General features: G+C 37.4%; 1 protein-coding gene and 1 long non-coding RNA gene across 2 annotated transcripts; both read right to left on the bottom strand.

The window, feature by feature from the left end:
* Nucleotides 1–9018: 9018 nt before the first annotated feature.
* On the bottom strand, nt 9019–11379 carry LOC113239039. Its single transcript, XR_003311157.1, has 3 exons — nt 11310–11379; nt 10783–10916; nt 9019–9244 (listed from the first exon to the last, which is right to left on the bottom strand). It is a non-coding gene; the product is annotated as an uncharacterized LOC113239039 (long non-coding RNA).
* Nucleotides 11380–12241: 862 nt separating this feature from the next.
* Nucleotides 12242–25920, bottom strand: LOC113239037. Its single transcript, XM_026475901.1, has 5 exons — nt 25804–25920; nt 25369–25509; nt 17780–17851; nt 16741–16812; nt 12242–12333 (listed from the first exon to the last, which is right to left on the bottom strand). Exons 1-5 carry the CDS (start codon nt 25853–25855, stop codon nt 12242–12244), a joined length of 429 nt encoding a protein of 142 aa, XP_026331686.1. The 5' UTR covers nt 25856–25920.
* Nucleotides 25921–27591: the final 1671 nt, after the last annotated feature.

The raw sequence follows: 27591 nt of genomic DNA, 5'->3' as shown, positions 1-27591 counted from the left end.
ATCGTCACATTATTAAACACTCCTACTCATTCGTAAGGCAGATTCTCACAAACAGCTTAAACCTGACGTTTTCAAGTGTAAATTTATTTTACCTGTGAAATAAATGACTCTTCGACTTTGCCTTTTTGATTTTGCTTTGAAATGTCATAGGTCTAAATAACCTTGAAGAGCTAAACGGGTCATTATCATGGACTTTTATAATCCAAGTGCGCAGAAGTGGCATAATAAAATAACCATAATAAAATAAGAATATTACGACTTTTGGAATATTATTTGTGATAAAGTTCGAGGATGTTGTGCTCTTTACTCTTAACCCCCACTTAAAAAAGGGGCACGTGTGTGTTCTATGTGTCCGTCTGTGATATCGTAGCTCCCAAACCGATTTGTATGTTGAAACGCTGGAGTTTTAGCACCCCAGGCATTCAGTATATGTTTTTACAAAATAATGCTCAGGGGAAGGGACGTCGGATAGTTCGCTCGGCGATGATACGTAATGAGACACTTAGCTTAGTTTCGGAAGCACTCGCGAATGACGTCACCGCACGCTAGTCATGGGCTCAGTGGGACGCACTGGTCTGAGGCGACCAGGCTGCGTGACCACGGTGACGCGGAGGAGGTAGATCCGCGGCGAGTGTAGGCTCGGGGCTAAGGTAGACCCGCGGAGTAGATATACCCGCTCAGTAGATAGACCCGGTGGTACGACCCCAAGTCCGGGCTACGCAGGATTAGTTAACCGATCAATTTGTTATTTTACTAAAAAGACTTAAGTTTTTTTAGTAAAATAAATAGGGAGTCTACTTGAGTGTACTTTTGGGTTAACATAGAATTAATTAATATCCTTACGTAAATAAACAGACAAGGTAGACAATGAGCACAGAGTCAAACAACTCATAACAACCCATGTTAAAAATTATCAAAAATTAAATGTTAAAAATAGTGAGTGTACTTATTTGTTTCGGTTGTGTATAATCATAAAACAACAGTGAATGAAACAAAAATCTTGTTTAAATATTAGTAGTTTAGGGGAAAAACTGCTACAATGTACTGATCTCAAAGTATCGAGTGTATAACCAGAAATAGACACGAAATATCATTTAATTTGTTTGAAAACTATTCTGCCAAATCATTACGGTGACAACTGCGATTGGCCAACCCGAATTCGAAACAATTGGCAGGTGTCGTCAATTGTTTCACTTCAAATCGAGCAGTTTAACTTCAGCTTTGCTATAATGGACAAAAATTGTAAAATTACATATTTAATATTTAATTACGGATGAAATGTGATTGCCTTCGTTTTGTAATTAGATGTTTTGCTGTTTTTTCCACACCACTGAATGGAACCAGCCCATTGTTAGAGATATTATCTTTATTACAATAAATACAGAATATACGGAGACATACACACGTTCAGCGCAAACGAGAGTTGATATTTAAAAGTTATATAAGGCCCGTTTACTTGATGAATTGCCTGAGATGGATGGCCCGTATTTCGTCTTTATTTCTAGTTATATACTCAATGATTCAAAGCGAGGATTTTTATTTGAAGGGTAACTTAATCGTTCATCTTCGATCGAGGTATGTTCAGCTGTTTAAAGATCTTCAGCTCTTGTCCCAAATAGTGTATGAAGCTCAGCGTGCGATGGAGCGAGTTGTGCTTTGAGTTTCTCTGACAGACGGATCGGAACGGATTGACGAAAATCTTTCAGCCATCGAGACTACATTGGGTTGGACAGTCCTAGGTTCGGCGGTGGGTGTACATTGCGCTCTAACGCATTACACAGGTAACGTGACAACCCTACATGCTACTATCACCAACGACGTTGACGCTTTCTGGAGTCTAGAAATGTTAGGTATTAGAGAGGAAGCTGAAGTGAAAAAGCAAAGGGCCATTGAGCGTGAGGTTGAGGATTTCTTCAAAAGTATAATTCGCAAAGACAAAGATGAGCGGTCTGAGGTCAGACTTCCATTTTACGACAGGTTAAAATTATTACAATCCATCTACGATATCGCTTTCAAGCGAGTACTGTCAACAACAAGTTGGTTAACAAAATCAGGTATTTTAGAAGAGTACGAAAGGGTTTTTCAAGAGTTGCTAGATTGTGAAATTATTGAAAAAATTTAGAATGATATTCAAACGCCCAAGGAGCACACTTTATACGCGTGGAAGCTATTCTATAAACAGTCTTAATATGGTATAAGTTTAGATAATAGTTCTCTATAAAGGGTTTTAGAAAAAAGAAATTTTTCTTATTGACTTATTTCACTCAAGGCAAAATTTTAAAACTGATTATTTTTAGTAAAATTGTTCTATACATATCTATACATAAAAACTAGTGTTCTTTGGTTTATTCTAGATATATTTCGTTTATAGACAATCACGTTACAGCGCGTCTTTAGTAGATTTTATTTAAAAAAACACTATAATTAGAGTTTGTACTCTACTGGACGTTGTAAGTTCATGCAAAATGGATAAAGTAAAGAATATTAAAAGATCTGGTGTAGGTGGTGAACCTTGGATATTATGTCTAGAGATGAGATTAACTGCTATATTCGCATAGCGCGCTAAATGCAAAATTTTATAGCGCGCTATTCAGTAATAAAGACACTATATAATAAAATCAATCCACTATATCTTAATTTTTGTAAATAAAAGAAAACCGCAAATTAAGTTTCCGAACGACGACGTCAATCGTCGACGAAATTCCGCGGGTAAATGTTTACTTTGTACTTTGTTGAAAACATGTCAATAATATTTTAAGAATATTTGACTATAAATTAAATTGTAAGAAATTATACTTGGCTTGAGTGAAAAATAATCTTAGTCTCAACCAAGAAATCGGTGGGTTTTGTAGGCCTCGACATGTGCGGTTTAAGTTCATCGCAAAGATTGTGGACCATATCTTTACTGTGCCGGTATCTTTTCATAAATTGCTCTCGCAGTTGTCTTCTTTGGATTTTTCCATATTATTATCGTGTAAAGCATCACTTTCGAGACAGTCAAAGATTTCGTATTCATCACACATGATGAAACAATTGCCTAAAAATACAAAACTCAAAATTATAATAATTATTATACAATTGTGCACAAATCAATTCAACAAAAGCTACACTAAGACACAGAAAACTGAATGGTTTATTGCTGTTACTTTTTGACAGATCAACCATGAATAAAATGCCAAAATAACGTCTGTAATAGGTACGATATTGCCAGCCAAACTTCGGGCAGAAGATAACCTAACCTAGTTCATAATACGAAATTACAAAGCGATTTAGTTTACGGCGTAAGCTGCGTGGCAATAAGAGTTCATATTAGGACCCCTGGTCAGGAAACAACGCCATTATGGTATGGCGGGACGTGACCTCGACCTTCTTAAATTGTATTTGAGTGGTAGCGTACAGAGGGTTGATGTTAACGGTACGAGATCATCAGGGTCTGCATGGGTATCCCTCAAGGTTCAACTCTAGGTCCATTTTTCTTTTTAATTTATACTAATGACTTACCTAGCCTCATGGAGGGTTTAAAACATGAGATAGTATTGTTTGCTGATGATACTTCATTATTACTTAAAGTGAAAAGGCACCAATGTTCCTACGACGATGTGAACAATACTATATCTAAAGTAGTAGATTGGTTTGCTGTTAATAACCTGCTCCTTAATGATTAAAAAACAAATTGTGTGAAATTTACACTACCCAATGTTAGAAAGACGGTTACAAACATTGTAGTTAGAAACGAAAAATTGAATCTTGTGGATATAGTTGTATTTTTAGATTAGATGCTAAATTGCAATGGGGTCCACATATAAGTAAGTTGTCAAAACGGGTCAGCTCTGCAGTGTACGCGATTAAAAATCGAAGTCGAAACCGCTAGATTGGTTTACTTCTGCGATTTTCACAGTCCAATGACATACGGCATTTTGCTTTGGGGTAATGCCGCCGATATCAATAGAATCGTTGTCCTGCAGAAACGTGCGGTTAGGGCAATTTACAATCTGGGCCCCAAAGTATCTTTGAGAGATAAGTTTAAGGAAATTAATATTCTTACACTAGCGTCACAGCACATCTATGAAAATGTAATTTATGTTAAAAGGAATAGTAATCACTTTATGAAAAATAGTGACAGACATAAAATTAATACGAGGAATAAAAATAAACTAGCAGTTCTTGATGGTCGTTTTCACAAAGTCACAAATTCATACAAGGGGCAATTTACACGCTTCTATAACAAGATTCCGGTTGATATACAAAATTTGCTATTCACGAGGTTTAAAATTATAGCGAAACAAAAACTTTATACTAAAGGTTATTATACAACTTCGGCGTACTTGGATGACAAAAATCCGTGGTAGTAACCCGTTTAGCTCATGGAGGTAGTCTCGATCTCTGATGTTTGAAAGAAAATAAAACATATATTGTAAATGTTGAATGCGTACAAATGTTATTTACAAAGAGCAACCCCTAGAGTTTCTTGCTCATTCTTCTCAGGGGAACCTGCCTACGAATGAGCGGTAGAGTTTAACCAATGTGATGATTTCAAGCAATTTAGTCCACCCGCAGCGCCATAGTGGGGAGGATTTTGGGAGTGTATGGTTCGTACTGTAAAGGAAATTTTAAGATTAGAAAATTTTGCCTAGTATTGCAAAGCCACTTTGACCTTTAATGAAATGCAAACCGTTCTTTGCTAGGTAGAGGCAATTGTAAATTCACGACCGCTCACTTACATTACGGAGAGTACGGAAAACCTACAGCCTCTCACACCAGCTACCTTTTTGTTATTTCTGAAGTCTTCTAGTACTAACAGTATAGGTATAAAGTCGATAGCTCAACCCATTTTGACGGCTAGGTGGCGTTATATTAAGAAGTTATGTTCAGATTTAAAGCAGAGTTTTCGGAGCAAATATTTAGCGCTTTTAGTGGAAAAACGAACATCGGGGAAACATGTTACGGTTAACACTTAATTTGCGGAAGTTGCGGATCCGAGACGGACCTAGTACGGGTTCTTATGGACAGCCAATTAACTTCCGCATGTTAAGAGTGATAGGCGATGTCGTTCTTGTTGAAGTTAACGATAAGAAGCGTATAGAGTGGCCTGTCGCGTTGGTGATAGAAGTGTTGGACGGCGTTGACGGCCACAACAGAGTTGCTCGAGTGAAGACCGCAACTGATAAACGCCTTCGAGCTTTGCATTCTTTGTACAGCCTCGAGCTGCCCTGTGCAGATGTATCCGCGTTGATAAAAGAGAGCAATGCATACCCATCAGAAAACATGCTCTTACCAGTTCTTAGTCTTACACGTTCGGGTAGTCTGGTGAAAGTGCCGGAAAAGTTTGATGTTTAATATTATTGTTTAGTTGGCAATGTGTTTTTTAAGTTATGATTATGGCGATTGGTTTCTAGCGCCATGGTGTGGAGGATGTTACAGTCTTTGGGTTAATATTGATGTGTGAATGTTATTTTTAAATTTTTTAATATTTCACCTTTTGTCAGTGTGTCAATAAAATTTTTCATGGACGTATTTATTTATTTAGAGACACCATCGGCACAAATATAAATATATATATTTCAATGTTAAAACATATAATTTTTTATACAGTATGTTGTACCATTCCAGGCATATACAGCATTTACGAAGAAAAAAAAATTTTTAATTTAAACAGCAAATAGAAACAAAAATACTGTACAGAAAAAAAAGAACAAATACTACTATCTACAAAATTATTAAACAATGTAAAACAAAACCCCTGAGACGTGGCGTCTTAGGAGTTTAAGGCAGTTGTTACGTTCCGTTTGAACTTATATAACGAGTCGTGGAAGATGTCAACCACGTCTGTATTTACGTTATTGAAAGTTCTCATGCTACGGTGAAGTGGAGAAAAATGGCCTATGTTAGTACGAGATACAGGAACCGAAAATATATTTCGCACTGGGTAACGTGGAAGCCTTCTGGGTATCGCCAAGTTAACTTGAGACATTATTTGGGGCGTGTCTACCTGGCTATGTAAAACCTTATAGAGGAAAGTTAGGTCGAAAATTTGTCTCCGAGTCTTTAATGTCTCCAACTTGAAATGTAACAGACGCTCGCCGTAGTCTGCTCTATACGGGCATTGTTTATTTCTATATGCTAGAAAGCTAGTGAATGCGCGTTGTACGCGTTCTATCCTATCTACATGGATTTGATAGTGCGGGTTCCATTTTGGTGTCGCATATTCAAGAGTGCTCCGAATTAACGAGTTGTACAATGTTAAAATTGCGTGTACGCGTATAACGAAGAAAGATGCGTAATTATTTTCCTGCCTAACATTCCTTTAAGATCCTCTTACACGTATAACATTTACGACAGAAAGAGTGGTTTTATGCACAGAACAACAAATACAGTAGAAGTGGTTAGTTAGCGCGCCAACATTAGGTCTCGAAAGACCTACTTGAGTTCAGTCCGCCATTTTCGCTTTGTATGGTATGGTTATGGCATTTCTTCGCGTAAATTCTCTAAAAACGCAGAAACTTGCCTTATTGTACTGTTTTGGAGTGTAAAAACGATAGCCGAACCAAAAATATTACATGTAGTATTTCATACCATCGGTAAGTCTTACTTTCAACAAAATTGAAAATTTATTATTATTTTAATAAATTTTCAATTTTCTTTAATTCAGATGTTAATCGTTCGTCGTAGTCCAGCTACTGACCGCAAGATGGCAGCACGTTGAATAAATTTCTTCGTAACTTGCAATAAAAGTATTAAACTTTGAACGACATGGGGTAAAGTTTAAATTAAATTAACAATAAAGAATTTGTTACATCTTATTAAATTAGAAACTATGACCAATGATTATTAAGATTTCGTAGTGTTTGTCATTTGTTTGTGTGCGTTCCGATAGCAATCGAGGCTCAAGGCACTTCCATTGCTTTTTATTTTAAATTTTATTTTTATTTTCTTTTCTTAAATGGTTCTTTAGAACCCCTAGACCCAAAAACAAAGACCTGCAACTAGCACATAGAGAAATTCGTGAGGTCTGCTGACTCGTTCCGTAACACAGTTGGGAGAGGCATAGTCCCGGTTTATTGTGAGGTCGCAGGCTCGAGTCTAGCTGGATCGACAGGGTTTTTCTTTGTGTTTCTTCTATCTTTCTATCAATAATAACAGCTACCCTTATTTTTCTCAGAATCGGCCTTAAGAATGAGTAGGAGTGTTTAACCGTAGAAAGATAACCTACGTCGAAACGACATATTCGATTTTGAAAAATCGATATGATTCCTTCGTATTAAGTACCAGTGCACCACGCAGTCGGCCCACAGAGCTTGCAGAAGACACTGGTGTCGCTGTGTATGAGACTCTACTTATCTAAATAATACACCTACCATACGTCGAAGTGACGTATGGTTATCTTTTGCGTTAGTTTTTGACTTTGGTGTTATCGTGTAGTAGAAAGTTTTCGTGATTTATGTGCGAATAAATATTATATATTTTTAATTGCAAATTATAATTTTTTACAGGCTATGTTATTATAATAAAATAACGTGATTAGGTTTTGTATAAGATGCAGAAATATCCCGGTTACAACAAGCATTCAGTGACGAAGAGGCCGATTGGTCGGATAGTGAAAGAGATGATGATATTATACAAGACGACGTACAAAGTGATATCGAAGATCGAGGGCTAAGTTCGCCATTTGTACATCCCACTGCTGTGCACGGGTCTCTTCTCAGGCGAAGGTTGTGATCCTTCTTCGATGTACAGGTTTCATTACGATATTTTTCTTCACCGAAACGCTAAATATAAATTTCAAATAAAATTTTGCGCATAAATTCGGAAAAACTCAGAGGTGCGAGCCCGGATTTGAACCCACGGTCTCTGCTTGAGTGGCAGTAGGTCAAACCATTAGGCTACTGCGGCTGCTTTTTTTTCAGTCTCAATTGGTCTATTAGCGATAATAAATTACGTAAGTCAAACAGAAGGAAATGTGCCGTTTGTCTATCAAAAATTAAAACGATCACAAGTCAATGTGCGACAAATGTAATAAACCCCATTTGCGTAAACCTCAAGTCGAACACTTATCCTAAGAGCCTTAGAGGCCAATTTGTTTTTTTGATTCTCCATTTTTAATATAAACTATATTACATAAAGTTGATTTTCTAACATTCATAGTTATAATTATAAATCCCAAGACGAGATTTCAATATTTTTTGGTTTTGTAACGTAAGGAATACTTATTTTTGTTATATATCCGCTCACGCGATACATGCAGCCGTAGACGCATACCACACCTAGAGGTGCCGGTGATGATTTTATACCGATTTATCGGATATCGAAGTTATAACAGGTAAAAGAACTAATATTAATTGCTACTTGGGTAACTACTTTATCAAACCATAAAGTTTTTAATGCCTGGGTCTGTCATTTAAAAAAATAAACAACTTCAAAAATACGTCACGACAATCGTGTGTGTTATTGTTTGGGCTGGTGATTTCGGTGTTTATTTATTGAAAACATACCGTAAGTAGCATTTTTTAAGTTTACCCTGAATATAAATGTTTATAAACTATACTTTAAGGAGTAATTTCATGGTAAACGTTAGAACCACTCAAACGGAATATTAACATATTTATCCAAGTACACCAAAAATTTCATTAGTGCTTTTTAAGTGCAGGATTTGCGGTGTATTACTGCATTTTATTTGAGATGTTTTTGTTGGTAGTACGGAGGGTATTTGTTTAGCAATGCAGAATAATAATTTTTATTTATAAAAACTTGTATTTAAACTAAATGCTTTTCTAATTTGCGAAACCAAATAGCCGCCATTTTGCGGTAGGAGAAGCGCATCGCGTGAACGGATATCGATGTTTTTTAATTAAAATATCAATCACCTTTAATCTTTTCTTTTTATACATAGCAGAATGACTCCAATAGAGATACATTATCACAGATAAAAAAGAAAATATATACAAAATCAAAATTATGTTTATTTAAACGTTCACACGTTGAATTACCTATGAAGCAAAGACATACATAAAGATTACAGGCGATGGCGTTTTGAAAGGAGCTTTTATCATTTTCTCTACTCTGGTTGGTTTCGTCTCCTCAAATTAATAGGGTCGATATATTCGTATTCATTTTGATCGGCATTTCGTGGCGGCAGCCTGGGCACAACGGTCTGATATCGCGGCAGCGGACGGTTGTTTGCAGCCCGCGCGTGCGCTTCTTCCCAGGACACTACAGGTGCAGTTGCGTAGCTGTAGACTGGCGCCTGCTGTAATTAAAAAATATATGGACTTACTTCCATGACACACAAACTAGCAATTAGACCAAAGAATCACCTGATTGATATTGGTCATTGCCAGTCTATCGGTCGATGGCAATGACACTAAAATCTTAAGCAACATGGCCTATGATTGGGCTGGCTCTTCAAACCCTTCCTCTTATTATTTCTCTTTTCTACCCAAGATACTGCGAGAAGGCATTGAAATTAAAACAAAAAAGAATTTTTGATATATAATTATCAAGTGACGAGACGAATAAGTCGTGCGCCTGATGGTAAGCCGCACGCCTGTCCATAACAGTTGCAGTGCCACTCAGAGCTTTAAATCGCAAGCAGACATAAGACTGCAGTTTATTTTATACATTAATAATTATTAATTCATTTGGGTATATTGAAATGTTTCTTAGAAAAAAAAAACAATAAAGTTACATTTAATTAATAACTTTTGTAGGAATGGGGAAAAATATGGTGGTTTGCATTAATATTAGACATAACTGGTTGAAGACTTTACCACCTCAGTCAACCGTGACCACGGGAACCGTAAAGGCCCGAAACGTTGGTTTGTTTGAAAAAACAAATTTACACAATTTAGAATCGAAACAAAAAAAATCATTCCGTAACACGCGTATTTTGCGAAAACCTAAGAACTCGGGATTAAAAGATTCTAATGTGAAATGATTCTGATGTTCTTAGCTATATGATATAGTGAACAACTGCACAGCTGTTTATATATCATCAGCTCTATCATATCAGCTCTATCAGTTAGTATAAGGATTTCAACCATACAATATGTCGGAAAAAATTTGATATTTAATTAATATATTGTGTCACTAGTCGCGACCAGCCAGAGAAGTGCCATGGAACTGGTACAAGATTGTTTCTAGTACTCGGTTTCGGAAAATCTCTTATAGCGAAACGTCTTGTTGAAATGATAATATAACTTGTGGCAATGGAAGAGATACCTAAGTACAAGGTCGACATTACGTCATACTTGCAATTTTATTCCATTATCCGCTCACGCGATACATGCAGCCGTAGACGCATACGGTATAGTACGGAGGGTATTTATTTAGCAATGCAGAATAATAATTTTTATGTATAAAAACTTGTATTAAAACTGAATGCTTTTCTAATTTGCGAAACCAAATAGCCGCCATTTTGCGGTAGGAGGAGCGCATCGCGTGAGCGGTTAGTAGCAAGCAGTAATAAGGGCATTATTGTGTTCCGGCCTTGAAAGGTACAGGTGCTGGTGAAAATATAGGGACATCGGGCTAGTCAACTTCATATGTTAGGATGACGGGCACAGTGGAAGCACCCCTCAGGTTTTTGCGACTTAGAGCTGTTCTAAGTGGCGCTGTAATGTTATAGGTAAGCGTGTCATTTACCGCCAGGTGCACGACTTGTTCATTCTATCACACGATATCATAAAAAAACCGCTCCTGCAGAACTGGACTGTTGTGTGTCCTAACTATCCTTCCAAAATATTATAGATATCTGTTTAACAGTCAATAATTAAATTCAATACTTACATCAGTCTCGGGATTATCGTTAACCTTAGGAGTAACATTGCGCTTCTTTTGCAATATGTAAATTAAAACGGCTATAATTATGAGCAATACAATAAGTAGAGCCACACCCAAACCGATCCAAAGTAAGGTTAAATCTGAAACCAAACACGGTTTGAAAAAAAACCAACGTTGTTATTATATTACAATTGTAAAAGCCTGGTGATGCCTCGACAAAGACCTTAAAAATATATTTTGTTTTTGCCAGCCTGCTATAGTGTCCCACTGTTGATCACAAGCATCTCGCTTGGACTTTCAACTCATTTCATCTCCGGCCAGTCATTTAAGAACGCGTCTGTGTCATCCCGCCATCTTGTGGCACCTACTGAGCAGTAACACACGCACACCTCTCGGGGGAATACAGAAGATATAACCAGCCTGGTGAAATTTTGGCTTGGCGTTTTCTTTGCCTACGAGTTTATACGAGTTTTGGAAAGTAACGTGTAAAAATATTATAAAATAAAACTATAAATCAAAAAAGTTATTTTTACCTGTTGCTTCGTTTTTTGCTAGAGATCCAGGAGTCGTACTATTATCAGGTATTACCGACGTGACGGCGTCTTCTGTAATTTTTTTAATTATTTTTATGATATTAAGTAACGAGACAAATAGACATGTGCGCCTGATAGTCAGCGACACACCTACTCGTAACAGTTGCATTGCCACTCGAGCTTAAACTGCTACTGCACCCATCACCATGAGACATTAAGTTGACAAGTCTCATGTGCTTGTAGTTTCACTAGCACCTTTACCTTTCAAAACTGGAACTCAGTAATGCCCACATTACTGCTTGGCAGCAGAAATAATAATGGTGGCAGTACTTCCCTGCACAAATTACACAATGACCACTATACTGCTACTAAAGTTGTAAATATCAAGTAAACGAAATGTGTTCTCAGCTGTTGACAGTTAAGCGAAAATATTAAATACCTGTCAAATGGTAACCCGTTCATAAAAGCTGCTTTTGTTCTTAGATCGCTAGCAACAGATCCCTTTAGAGGATTTTTGGAGGACGAAGTTGTTGTTGCTTTCGCCGAATTCCACAGTTCCTACAACAGTCAGTACCTAAAACAGGCAGTTCCTACAACAGTCAGTTCCTACAACAGTCATCAAACACGGTTAAGAACTATACCGATCTAATCGGAGCTATAATGAGGAAAATGAATAATAAGCAAAAAGTAGCCGATGTTTTTCTTGATTTAAGTACAGCTTTTGATACTGTGGATTGTGACTTATTGATTGCTTGACTGGAGCACTACGGGACAGGGAACAGTAACTTTGAAGTTTTAAACTCTTATTTGGTCAATCAGAAACAATTTGTTCAAATAAAAGAAGCCTAGCATATAGCATAGGAAGATGTCTTGGATGTTCAGTTTGGTGATAGATTAATAGAAATTAAAGACGAAGTTAAGTTTCTTGGCATTCATATTGACCATTTTCTGAATTGGAAATATGAGCTTACAGCTATAGAAAACTCCATCAGTTCTGCCTTACGAAGTTTAAGAGATGTGCTTCCTATAAAGCAATTAAAATCGGTGTATCATGCTTTGATAGAGTCAAAATTTTACTATGGGGAAACAGCTTCCAATATAATATGGAGTGTGGTTTTATATTGTAAAAAAGGGCCATACACAACCTTAACTCACAGCAAGTCTATAATCATCACGATCATGCTATTGCTGACAGAACTTTTAAAGCGGAGAAGAACTTTTGAGACAAATGAAGACCAATTTCTGACATAAAACTATTTAAAAAAAGACTGAGAGACTTAGGCTCATCTCACACTGGCGCAGAGTCGAAGCGTTGCGCCGCGTCATGTTTTTCGCCTATAGCATATTCATCTCCATTTTCCCATTATTAAGGTACAAATTTGTGTTTTGCAAATATGGAATCGAGCGGCTTCGCGCGTCGCCAGGCGGTGTAGTTGAAAAACAGGACGCGACGCGACGGCGACGCTTCGACTCTGCGCCAGTGTGAATTGAACCTTATTATTACAAAAATAATGCTCCGTAGAAGAATTTTAAATTTGTTGTAAATTTTATAAATTGTTGTTTTTATATTTTTATTTTTAATTTATTTTAATTAACTGCCTCCGTGGCCGACCGGTTAGGTTATCTATCAGTCCGGGCGGCGTCGTGGTGAATGTTCACTAATCCCACGGTGCCGACTCAACCGGCGAGAGGGAAACCCGGGGGGGTTTTAGTGGGGTAGGCTCTCCAGTCTGGAGGGAGAGTCCCCACATAACCCCTGAGTCTCCCTGGGCTCAGGGGTATCCATAAAGATTTGCCCCCGTCAAAAAAAAAAAAAGGTTATCTATCAGTACTCCGAAATGACACTTTCCAGAAATAATGTTTGCTCGAATTTTCATAACCTCGAAAGTAATTTTGAGAGGGAAATGTTTTTTCTTTTAAACCTAACTTAACTAACCTTTTTTTTTTTTTTTTTTTTTTTTTTTTTAATTGTGACTCGGCAAAATGACTGCACCGCGCCTGATGAAAAGCGAATACAGTCCAGAGATGAGAGTAACGGATGGAAAACACAAATATCTTCACGCCGTCACTATCATTTTGCCGGTCTGGCCAAATGCTTCTTCACACTACGTTTGAAGGACCCAATGTTATAGAGGGGAGGGAATACATGCGCCGGGAGTTGGTTCCACAATTTGATGGTTCGGCATAAAAACGAATTGCCAAACTTTTTAGTACGGGACGGTATTGAACTGACCGTCCAACTGTGGCAACGCAGTCCGGCACGGGTGGTCCGCTGATGGAAAGGAGAGGAAGGGACAAGGTTGAATAACTCTTCAGAGCACTCACCGTGGTACAGGCGATAGAATACGCTAAGAGACGCTATATCTCTGCGAAGCTGTAACGACTCCGCATGCTCAGTTACATGAGGATCGTTGACAACACGGAAGGCGTAGCGCTGCAGTCCATCTAGGGCATCGAGCAAGTACTTGGCAGAGCCGTCCCAAAGGTGCGAACAGTACTCCATGCTGCTTCGGACCTGAGCTTTATACAACAGGTATCGCAGCTCTGGAGTAAAAAATCGGTGCACCTTGTTCAGGATGCCAAGCTTGCGCGACGCGGTACAGATGACGCTCTCGATGTAATCTTTGTTGCTCATGTCCTTCCGGATGCTCATCCCCAGCAGACTGAGCTTGTCCTGCAGCGTCAGCGTTGTACCCTGAAGATGGGGAAGTGGAAGGAATGGGGATTTTTTGGAGCTGAACGCGCATACCTGGGTTTTCTTGGCGTTGAACTCAACCAAGTTTCGGGAGCCCCACGACGATATATGCTCCAAAACATGGTTGAGCTCAGCGACAAGTTTTTCCCGGTTTCTCTCAGGGTCCTCCCGGGTGTTTGACGATTGCTTATAATAGCAACCGTGCACTGTGCTATCATCTGCATAGCAATGAATGTTGCCAAAAGGCAACAAGTCATTGATATGCAGAAGGAACAGCGTGGGCGACAGCACGGAGCCCTGTGGCACCCCAGCATTAACTGTCACGAGCCGCGAAGTGCCTCCGTCAACAAGGACACGCAATCTTCGCTCGCGCAGAAAGCCGGAGATCCACTCACAAAGGCGGCCGGGAAGACCATATGCCGGAAGCTTGGAGAGGAGACCACGGTGCCAGACCCGATCAAAGGCCTTAGCAATATCCAGACTTATCGCTAAGGTTTCGCCCGAACCTAATCGTGTCTTTGCGATAAACATGCAACATATCCTGAAAGAACAACGGTTTCATCATAATTCGGTTTTCGGTGTAATGAAAATACCAAATACGGGACATAAACGTTTAAAAAATACCAAATACGGGACATTAACTTTGGTCGACGTTTTCTTCGAAACTACTGGAGTGCGACTGATAGGAGTTTTACTCACGCATTCGGATTGAAACGTTTTCTCCGATTCTTTTATTAACAGGGACATGTCCGATTTTCAGAGGTCCCAGGTACGATTCCTGGGCCGGGAAAATTTGTAAAAATATTTGTATGGCTTTCATTTATTTCTCTCGTGAGCTTGGGTGTAATTTGTGGTTGTCTATATACGTGTCCATGGCACCCGTGACGCAAGATTTCCCTAGTACGGGGAAATGTTGAGTGTGTGCGTAAAAAAAATATTATTTTAAATTATTCATTTTGACTTGTAATAATTTTATATATACTCGAATACAAGAAGTGACCATAAAATTATTATGAGTCAAAATGAACAAATAATAAAAAATATTGAGTCAAAATGACTCATATTATTTTTATGTTCTGACATTTTATGTTAATACACAATTTTACTTTAATTTCTAATAATTCAATTGACTATGTATCTGTAATTAATTTCTATGATTCTTAAATTTAAATCTATGACATTCAAACACATTTAATTGTATGTTGTTAATGAATAAATAACTGAATTGAATTGATTAAATTAGAAATAAATTCTACTTAAGATCAGTTTATCCTCAATTCAAATTTCAATCAATGTGCTGCCATCTAGCGGTTAATTGCTGAACGACGACGAATTGGAGTTATTAATTTAGTTCTAAATAAAACTTTCCGATGATATGAAATACCGCCACGGGTAATATTTTTGGTGTGGCTATCATTTTTGCACTCAAGCACAATAAGGCATTTTATTGATGATTGAATTTGCACGAAAGAATGACACAACCATACCATACAAAGCGAAAATGGTGCACTGAGCTCAGATAGGTCTTTCGAGACCTATAGTTGGCACGCGTTCGACGCTAACTAACCACTTCCACTGTATTTATTGTTCTGTGGTTTGTACGATGCCACAGATTAACTTATAGATACACAAAGACTAAATTTATAACTCTCCTCTTTTTGCTAGCAAGAGTTTGGACCGTGTGCTGAACGACTATGACCTGGATTTTGACATACTATAAATTCAGCTTTCCTAGACATAACTAACACATTTCGGTAACTTTGACAATAATGGCACCTAAAAAAATGACAATTATGCTGATTTTACTTAAAAAGTAAATATCAAAAACCGATTAGAGTGCGTTGCACAGACACAGAACAACAGACAGACACATAGTTTTTTTAAGTTTTTTACTGTCACGTACGTAGTGTTTCGGAATAAAATAAAATTACAATTAATTACGCACAATTAATTGGCTACTTAATGACTGAAGTATTTTTTAAAGTTTTGACACGTGCACCAATTGTAACCTGTTTTTTAACAATTGTCAGTGCTCTTTACAGCCCCAAATCACACCCCCGACACTCCATACAACGGTCAAAAGTTATTTACCTACTACTAAATACAGCAAGACGCTATCTGCACACGCGCAAATGTGTGTGTGAAGTGGCAGGGTAAGAGCGCGTGTACACGTTAAGAAATTCGACGTATCTGCTGCAGAAAAGATGAGAATGGTCTTGTACACGACAAGTACTTTGTCGGATCTAACCACGAAAACATGTCGTGTCTGTTGCAGACGAGAAAATGATGAGTATGTATACGTTACGAATGCTTTCGGACAGACGTATGTAGGGTACAACGTGACAGTGCATTGCGAGTCATCCAGGTAGCCGTCGTTTTACTACCGACTGTAGGAAGAAATATGTTATTGCATATGTTGAGTACTAAGCAACACCCGTCTACGCGCATAAACATTCGGTTACTGACAATGCACCTCACCCCACCCCATATAATAGCGGTAGGGTTTTCGCGACGCTCTTTTGTCGCGAAAACGGCTCGCCGACTGCCTTGTTGCCATTCGGTAAATGTGACCGTCAATGTGAGGGACGTGGTGCGGTATCTAAAACTAGGGAGGGGCGGAGAGTGTACATTCTCGTTACTTTTATGTTCTCAGCCCAAATATCCACATTCGTTGCTATACGAGTTTTGAAACACAGTGTGTTATATATATTACAAAATCATATAAATTGTTTTTACCTGTTGGCACATTTTTTAGCAGAAGTCCAGAAGTAGTATTATCACCTGGTTTTACTGAAGTGCCAGCTTCATCTGTAATTGTTATATTTTTAATTATCAAGGAACTGGTCAAACATGCCGTGCGCCTGATAGTGAGCGACACATCTACTCAAAACAGTTGGAGTTCCACTCAGAACTGTAAATTGCAAAGACCCGAGGGCACGGCCCTGCATGCGTCACATTGAGACATAAAGTGGATAAGTTCCATGTGCCTGTTATTGCACCAGCGCCCTTTGCGCGGGAATACACGTCCGATTTTGTGCCTGATGGTCGGATCCGATTATCGGATCGGATTCACTCAATACACATCCGATAGGCGTCAGACTCTTTCGTCAGACTTTTTCGGAATTAACTGCAGTTAATTCCAAAAAACGCAACTTACGGTATGTTTTCAATAAATAAACACTGACATCACCAGCCCAAACAATAACACACACGATTGTCGTGACGTATTTTTGAAGTTGTTTATTTTTTTTAAATGACAGACCCAGGCATTAAAAACTTTATGGTTTGCTAGAGTAGTTACCGAAATAGCAATTAATATTAGTTCTTTTACCTGTTATAACTTCGATATCCGATAAATCGGTATAAAATCATCACCGGCACCTCTAGGTGTGGTATGCTTCTAGAGACGCATGAATCGCGTGAGCGGTTAAGTTTACCCTGAATAAAAATGTTTATAAAGTATACTTTAAGGAGTAATTTCATGGTAAACGTTAGAAGCACTCAAACGGAATATTATCATATTTATCCAAGTACACCAAAATTTTCATTAGTGCTTTTTAACCGCTCACGCGATGCGCTCATCCTACCGCAAAATGGCGGCTATTCGGTTTCGCAAATTAGAAAAGGATTAAGTTTAAATACAAGTTTTTTAAAATAAAAATTATTATTCTGCATTGTTAAATAAACACCCTCCGTACTACAACAAAAACATCTCAAATAAAATACAGTAATACACCGCAAATCCTGCACTTAAGGTAGTATAAATTGTTTTTACCTGTTGGTTCATTTTTTAGCAGAAGTCCAGAAGTAGTATTATCACCTGGTTTTACTGAAGTGCCAGCTTCATCTGTAATTGTTATTTCTTTAATTGTCTAGGAACTGGTCAAACATGCCGACAGCCTTGTTGCCATTCCGTAAATGTGACCGTCAATGTGAGGGACGTGGTGCGGTATCTAAAACTAGGGAGGGGCGGAGAGTGTACATTCTCGTTACTTTTTTGTTCTCTGATAAAATGACATTTGCAGCGTTGCCAGTTTCCGTAAAATTTCAAATAATCATGTAGTTTACTGTTTTATCGATAAATTGTGAAAGTAGGTGAAATTTTGCCAACAATGTCTGAATTGTGAATGTTACGACGTTATAATGACAGTAATTGCATTCTTCATTCTTATTCTGTATTCTATCTTCTTAGTTGATCTGTTAGTATCAAAATAAATTTTTAATCATACACATTTTAATAACGACAGGCGGATGTGATTATACAATGTGTTGATTTGCATTCTCGCTATATTTACAGAGGTCATTCTATATCCGAAATTGAACATAACACTAGAAAAATAAATCGAAAATAAAAATTCTATTTTCTAGTTATACAAATACCTTTTTTTTATTTAATTGCGGTAAACAAATTTGATCCAAAGGTCATTGACTTGCACGGCACTTGCAAACATTTTGAACAATGATCTTAAATGCGCAGAGAGAAACGCATTTTAGATCTATTTGGCGGTGGGGTGCGGGTAGCGACGGCGGGGTAGTGTCGTATCGAGCGCGCGATTGGTAGATCAGTCGACTTTGCTTCCCGTACTGCGTCTACGTCACGCTATAGGGCCATTCTATTCTAGTCTGTCACGAAATGCCATGTGGTTTGGTATGTAAACAAGAGTTAGTAGTGCAAAAAAAAAGAGTTAGTAGCACAAGTGCGTGTCTATTCTTATGGCATGATGTAAAACGTTTAGTTTACGCGGAGGACACGAGTGTCGAAGTTTCAGCTTTCAAAATTGTAGAGTCTAATGTTGAAACGAAACTCACACGCGAATCTGTGCATAGCTGTGGAACTAGGTACTTCTAGCAATACTTGTGGAGCTAGGTACTTCTAGCAATACTTTCACGTAACCTAAAGTTGGTAAGTACCAAATCTAAGTTACAAAAAAGTTTTTTCATTCAACTTTTCTAATTAATGTAATAAATAGTAAATAAGCGATTGAGAAAGATTACGTATCGCTCGATGAAGCGTGTAGCGGGGTCACTGCCCTTGCGTGGTGCATATGAGTTGAGACAATTTTGAAAAACTTTACTAGATACAATTAGCCAGAATATTTAACAGAATAATTTTTTCAATATTTTGAGATGATTTAGCATTATTTCTATTATTAATTTCTTAAATATGGCGAGAATGCAAATCAACACACTGTATAATGTATATTGAATTCAAATGAAATACTTTAAGATATTTATATTATATTAATATTTGTATTTTTTATACACATACTGCTAAATTTAATGTACGCATGTATAATTTTCAAAAAGTAACAATTCAAATGAACCTATGTCCAATAGTTGAACGAATAATGGGCCGATGATGATTCTAATGAAAAAAGTCCAGCTATTTCTTCCATAAGCGTAACCAACGTTCAGTCGATAGTCTATATTATATAATATTTCAGTGCCTCCAGTGAAAAACGGAATAAGACGAGTTATGCCCTTTTATTTTTATTGCACCATTGGCTTCAGCGTGTCCGATTACATAACAGACAAAAATGGACATCTCTCTAGCAGTCTCCTAACGTCCTTTTTTTATTGCATTAAGAGCATAACTCCCTGTTTCTAAAGGCATTTTTGTTATCGGGCATTTTTTATGAGTCTAACGGTACAAGTAAACTCAACTGAAAAAAAAACATGGAAGTTTAAAGAATAACTACAGATATATTTTTACATAAAGACACTTCTCACATAGTTCCATAATGATGGGGAATTTATATAGGAGTAAAAGCGAATATTGCCTTATTCCACAGTGTGCATAAAGGTATAACTGGGCATTCTGTTTGTTCCACTGGATACGATTGGTCATACCTGCGTGTTGCTATGGTTAATATATCGCAACAGAAAAGTTGGTGTTTTATTCCTTTAACGATTTTATGTCTTTTATCACTGTGGTTAGTGTCATAAGTAATGTTACAACAACACAGTCGCAGTTAACGGAATAAGTCGAAAGTACGGCGACGGCATTGCTTGATGTTGTTGACAACATACTCTCTAATCAAGATAAAGGCAAAGCAACTGTCCTCCTTTTACTGGACTACTCAAGGGCATTTGATTGCATTAATCACTAACTTCTTCTTTCCAAAATGGCGTTCTACAGGTTTGATGATTCTACAATAGCATGGTTTGGCTCGTATTTGGGGGATCGTGCGCAACGTGTTGAGATCTGTGCTGCTGACGGTTCTACCTTAGTTTCGCAGGAGGCGCGTGTAAGCAGAGGAGTGCCTCAGGGATCTATATTGGGTCCTCTTCTGTTTATACTCTATACCTCCGATATAACAAATTCTATCAAACACTCTCAGTATCACTTATACGCAGATGATCTTCAGGTTTATATACCCGTAGGTACCCATGATTTCAGCGAGACAATTAAAGCACTGAATGAAGATCTTGCGAATATCGTAGCGTGGTCTTCGAGAAATTGTGTGGTGCTTAATCCTCAAAAAACAAAATACATCGTTTTGGGCTCGTGTAAACAAATTGCAAGGATTGTTGATCTAAATCCCACTATAAATATATCAGGTGTAAATATTGAACGGGTGGAGGAGGCTCGTAATTTGGGTATTTTGATGGATGGTGGGCTGCGTTTCCAACATTATTTGCTAGAGACGGTGCGTAACTGATTTTATCGCCTTAAAGTATTATACAGAATTCGAGATCTCATAAATTTGGATTTGAGGGTAATGCTTTGTGATGCACTAGTACTATCTAAACTAAATTACTGCGTCACCGTCCATGGGTCCTGCATTACAAAAAAATCCCAAAAATTGATTCAGCGTGTGCAAAATGCCTGTGCAAGATACTGATTTAGAATACCACCACGTACCCATGTCTCGCCATATCTTCAATCTTTTAAAGTTCTAAACATGAGCGAACGTCAAAAACTACACACTGCGACTCTGCTATTTGGAATCATAAAGAACCACGTACCATCTTACCTTTATAAAAACTAAAATGGCGTTCAAATAGACAAGTCATGCCGTTTAGAACGTGCGTCCCGCCGCTCATTGTTCCCACCCATAAAACGGCTGCTTTCCGTGGTTATTTCAAATACAATGCGACCAAAATAAGGAATGACATACCATCCCCCATTAGAAATCTTACCTCAATCTACTCTTTTAAATTTTCATTAAAAAAATATATCCAACAAATTATTTCGCGAGTATTTGAAACAGACGCCATAAGTTCAAATGAAATAAAATCAAATAAAATAAATAAATAAAAAATAAAATATGTTATGTTATTTTAAATAAAGTTATAAAAATGAAATTAATATGGTAGGCCGTATCTAGTATTGGCAGCGAGCGTAGTTAGCGAATACATTTGCGGTAGTGTATATAGTTGTCACATTAGATTGTGTTCCGTTTTGTTATTTTTTCGATGACGGTAGAATTTTATTTGTTTGTTTTTATTTTTTTTTTTTATATGTGTATTGTATGTGTATGTGTGTTGTGCATGTGTATACGTATATATTATTTTGTATTATATTATATTTCATATATAGTTAATATCATAATTATAATTATATTCATACACACTGACACAGTTTCTATTCGTTAATATAAATCTCTCTTACCGGCTCATTTAGGACCTAGCAGAATCACCAGCGTCGTAGTTCTACTGAGCTGCGACATAACGCTGAGTTGGGTCCTTTTTGCTGACACAGTACACGAAAATCTACACTCCACACAATATAACACTCCACATCAAGTATAGACTAGTTTGTTTTTCTTTTTTATTATTATTATTATTATTTTAATTCTACTATTGTACCATTGTTGTAAGTTTGTTTTGTAATGTACTGTGTTTCGGCAAATAAACGAATTATCTATCTATCTATCTATCTATCTAAAAAAATCCTTCGATACGACCGGATTCAAACCAACGTCTTCCAGCAAATCGTAAATCTACAGCCGCTATGCCAACTAAGTCACTGGACGAACTAGCAGACCTTACGAATATTTCTATGTGCTTGATGCAGATATTTGTTTTTGGTTATTTAACGACCTCAAAAGTTCGTGGATTATTTACATCTATTTGCCAAGTTCTATTGGAATCGGTTACCGGAAAGTGCGCAAAACCGGATTCATTCCCTAGTTTGCTAAAAAGTTCCCTAGTTTATTTAAAAAATATGCTTAGTTTAGTCTCAGTAACAATTTGAAAATACCAAAAAGCTTCAATCGAATACATAAAAATGTTCAGGCTTAGGTAGTTTCTTGGTTTTCAATAATTTTTGATAATTTTTCCGCACAACAATCTCCACTTCCTAGCACTACAAAATGACACTGAACTTAGTTGCGTATTGTAAATAACTTCTCGGCAATGTACATTGCGTACTCTTATCGGATGCGTCATCTTAGACCAGGTTACCCTACACTCTTTCAAACAACAAAGAATCATCAAAATCGGTTCACAATGGCGGAGTTATCGCGTAACATACATGCAAAAAAATACAGCCAAATTGAGAACGTCCTCCTTTTTTTACATGCATTGAACATTCTGTATAGATTCAATATAAGCACTACGACAAGAAAAGTAATGACATAAATACGCATTCAATCTCCATCTCATCTGATAGGAAGCGACCCTGGACGGAGCATGCACTCTAAATAATGCCTGTATTAACTCTCGCCTGAAAAAGGCTCAAGTTACACCGTTCAGAGAACAAGTCTCCAGGCAGAGAATTCCACTCCATAGCCGTTCGCCACATAAATAATAATAATAACCCACACTCTCATAGCCCCGCACTAAGGAAACCCTGTGGCATGAATTACACCCAAACTCACGAGAGAAATAGATGTAGACCAGTTGAGCTTGGTATCTTTTCGATGGTGAGACGTTTCTTCACACGGTACAGTTGATACGGGACTGTTATTTCAGCTGTACCAAGGACAAGTCCGGTCGTGTATGGAGTACTGCTGCCACCTTTGGGATGGCTCTGCTAAATACCAACTGGCCATCTGGGATTCAATTGACAAAGGTGTCAAGAGGCTTATAAGTGCCTCGGTCTTAGATTTGATACGTCGTATAAGTTGCCTGCGTATCGGTTTTCTACATGATATATCACAGAGAATGTGAGATCCCACACGTAATTGCACGTTTTAATTCCACCTTCCCGTTTTAACAATCGGAGGACTAGACGTAAGCTGGGGTCCACCCCTTAGTTGTGGATATATTCTAAGAATTCGCACGAAGTTTCACCCTCACATTTATATGGCCATGGCTATGGAGTGGAATTCCCTGTCTGCATACTTATTCTCTGAACACTATAACTTGAGTGTTTTCAAAGCGAGAGTGTATAGGCATTAGTTAAGTACGCACGGTCCATCGTCGACCTTATCGTCACGTTCCATCAGATGAGTTGAAAGAAAACTGTGCACTTTTTTTAATAAAAAAAGGCAGTTGAACGAGGCTTTAAGTCACACTGCCGCACGAGGGTACAGTCGGTTTGGAGACCGCCAGGAAGTCCGCACCTACCCCGGAAATGGCCGGTCCGGGATTTTTCGTTAGGTGGCGTGGCAGCTTTTCACGGATGGCTTTCTCACTACCTTGGTCACCGACTTCCTACGGTCGACTAGCGGTGCACCGTGATTCAGATCTCAATAGCCACCAAACCGGGCGCTCAATGTGGCAGTACAAACAACTGCAGCTCGTCGTCAGATTCAATGCAACTGTTCAGACCTGACTTCCTAATGGCAATTCTCGAACACGATTGGATGATTCACAAATCACTTTGCAACCTTAGAATAATAACGAATAGAAAACTAGTCCGCACACGCTAAGTGAGGCAATTTGAAGCGCTCCCATTGGGCCTACACGAGCGGGCGGGCCTTCAGTGCTCAAGGTCAACTTGCACCGCGAACAGCACAAGAATTTTGGATAAAAATGTCGAAATGTGCGGTAAATGAGTGTAAAAATACGTCAGACAAACGTAAAATAGATACTAACATCACATTCCACAACGAAGTAACGCGTTTCAACTTGTATTTTTATATAAATATTCACTAAAACCGAAAATTAACCTACTACTAAAACTAGCCTACATGAATTTGATTTTTGCCTCACTTGTGACAGTTCGTTTGATATGAAACTATCATTCTATGCGTTATTATTCTAAGTTTGCAACATTCTAAATCTGAAAACGTCTTTATTTCATATGTAATCAAATTACATTTGAAATCTTCATATTGATTAAACTCTACTGCTCATTCGTAAAGCAGATTCTCCTGAAAAGAATGAGTTCTTGCTCATTCACTCTAGGTATTGCTCTTTGTAAATACATTTGTCATTTACAATATTTATTTCAAACATGTTAGATCGGTAATACCCGCAAGAGCTAAACGGATTTTTGTCAACCAAGTACGCAGAAGCATCCAAGTGTAACAAACTTTACTATAAAGTTTTTGTTTCACTGTAGTTTTGTGACGGTGTGACCTCCTTACACCGTCATCCCACCTTTTTGTATCGCCTCTCTCCACTTGTATCGTATCATTTTTTCTTTTACTTGTATTTAAATTTTAAATTTGAATTGTTCCATCTTCCTTCGCTTTCTCATTTTGTTTTCGTACCACGGTCACTCCCTGCTCGACCGCCACAACGGTCGGAGCTGTTTCAAATTCCATCGCGTATAATCGCTAATTTTTTCTCTTTACTACGTTTATAATCGTCATTAAATAAGCTAAATTATGTATAATAATCTATAACAGTCTACAGTATTCATATACCTAAGATTACGTATCTGTAATTTAGTTACTCGGCCCATTTAGGGATTAGTGCCTTAATATCCATTATGAAGTGTAGGGAGTGTTTTATACTATTGTACCTGTTTTTTTACATTTACCTTTTTATTGTTACAGCATTTCGTTTTACTTTACTTCTTTTAATAAATTTTGTGGACCGGAAGTTTCCAGTTTCATTGCCGTGAACCTGGTCACGGCTAGTTAGGGTTACAACCCTTTCAGGTTTAAACCTCTTATATGGCATATTTTGAATGTCAAGAGGAATCTTATTATAGAATTTAATTTATATTGGCATGTATTTATATGATCTTTTTCAATTTTCAAAAGCAGCAGGCTGAAATCTAAACGGTGATCTTTTTAAATGATAGATCCTCTTAATCTGAGACATAAAATAAATTGAATCGTTTGATATTTTAATCTGTTCTGAGTCACGCAAAAAATGTTTAATTGTTATAAAATTAAATTTGATAGTTTTGTGTTGGGCCTCAAAACTAAGATAAATGAGCATTAAAAATAAAATTAAGATTCTTATTTTTAAAACTAAGTATTTGTTACTAATATTATATTAATTATAATATAATTTGACCTGAAAACATGTTCTGAAACGCAAGCAAATTGGCTTCTAGTATTCGCCGGCCGCTGTCGCGGAACGCTCGCTTCGCTCGCTCGGCTCGTGCTGCTTTTTCACATACTAACCTAACCCAACCTGCTGAACGGAGGGCGCAACCTAGCAACCAAGGTTTATTAAGAGATCAATATCAAAGGATATACTAGTTCGTTATATGAAAAGCTCAATGATAAACGATCAAATATTATTTTTGAATACCAAATATTAATTTAGTATGCCTAAACATAATAATAGTGTGACCTTGACAGCAGTTCATTTATAACTTATCGGTTTATCAAATATAAAAAAATATCGTTTATTTAAAAAAGTGCACATTTACAATAGGTCAATTGGTTATTATAGGATCAAATAATGTTATCCGATTAAAATATTATGGAGGAAAAATCTACTTACCCAATAATAATTGTAATTCCTTGGATCTACCGACCACTATGTTATCTTTCATCGCCAAGCAGTATACTTTTGAACCATGGTGTGTTATATTCAAGTTTGTTTTGTATCTTATTCCCCGGAAAGTTCCTTTGTCTAAAATACGTTCATAATTACCGAAACCTGCTGTACTAATCCGAGCGTCTGAAAAATTTAATACAAATTCGATATTTCATTAAAAATAATTTTACAATTAAGGACAATGTACTCATGCACTGTAAATCAGATTACTGACTGGTTCTCTAACTATTCATAAGCCACAACACTTTAAAATTTTGGAAAATTAAATCTGTCAATTAAGAGCGATGCCACACGATGCGGAAAGATTGCTTCGGTGTTGCGATGCCTGAGCGGTGACGCTGCATTGCAAACGCGGTACACGAAGCTATGCATTGACGGATCTTATTCCGTTGCACTAAAGGCGATATTTGAATAAAAGTGTATAGCTCGATGGTCTGTTCACTGTAATACATATGAATTAGAATTACAACAGCGAGCAGCGACGAAACGCGTGTGCATCGATCAAGGGTCCAGGAGACTTAAGAGCTCTCATGTCAAAAAAGTTTTCACGTTGGCTCCGCCCAAATTTGTGAAACAAATATATGCCTAAAGTTCGCGTGACATGCGACAGGAGATGTTGCATTTTGCGCATTAAAAGTACCAAATTCGTTTTAGCGGAATAACTCTAAAACTAAAGGGATTAAATAAAAATCCGTAGCGACAGTTGTCGATCATGCATAAGTATAATTAATTATCTAATTTTTGTCCTAATAACCTGTAGCATTTCGAGGATAAATCGAAAAAATGTGAAAATTAGAGGTCATTTCGTGATTTTTATCTATCGAGGAAACTTTATTGTTTTATGTTTCTGATTAATGTCTATGCTTGAATATATCGTGTAGTTACTCATACAATATCTTATTTTTAACTTTAAAGTGGAATCTAAATCTCTAAAATCTCTAAAATCAAATCGAAGATTAGGAATTTTTCCTCTGCTCCCTCTTAAGAGCACGAAAGGAAAAAAACAATTGACGGGTGTCGTCAATTCTTTCACTTCAAATGGATCAGTTTTACTTGACCTTTGTTATAATGGTCGAAAATTGAAAATTACATATTTAATATTTAATCACCGTTTAAATGTGATTACGTTTGTTTTGTAGCTTAGATGTTTTGCTGTTTTTCCCACACCACCGATTGGAACAGCCCCTTATAGTTAGAGACATTATCTTTATTACAATAAATGCAGAATATTTTTGGAATATACGGAGACGTACACACAGGTCAGTTGTTGGCGCTGTCCTATTTCAGCTTTCTAATTTGTGGTTTCAGCGCAAACGAGAGTTGATATTTGAAAGTAATATAAGACCCATTTGCCTGATGAGATGCCGGGGATGGATGGTACTTATTTTAAAGAAAGAAAGAAGAAAGTTAATTACTTGAAGAAGTTTATTACACAAGGACAGACACGCATATAAACAAAACAACAGAGGAACAATAATAACAGTAATAAAAACAATTCAAAATTAATATTTTAGGCCATCGGAGAAGCGAGAGTCTAAAATAAATAATAATAATAACGCACACACTCAATATATCCCCACACTAGGGAATCCCTGTGTCGCGAGTGCTTTGGACACATACATAGACAACCACAAATTGCACCCAAGCTCGCGAGAGAAATAAATGTAGGCCATACAAACATTTCTCCCGGCCCGGGAATCGAACCTGGGGCCCCTGCGTGGCAGTCCGGCA

This window comes from Hyposmocoma kahamanoa, unplaced genomic scaffold, assembly GCF_003589595.1.
Source record: "Hyposmocoma kahamanoa isolate Upper Pololo Valley unplaced genomic scaffold, ASM358959v1 99238, whole genome shotgun sequence".
In the NCBI taxonomy this organism is placed as follows: domain Eukaryota; kingdom Metazoa; phylum Arthropoda; class Insecta; order Lepidoptera; family Cosmopterigidae; genus Hyposmocoma; species Hyposmocoma kahamanoa.
This window is presented reverse-complemented; position numbering and strand designations above follow the sequence as displayed.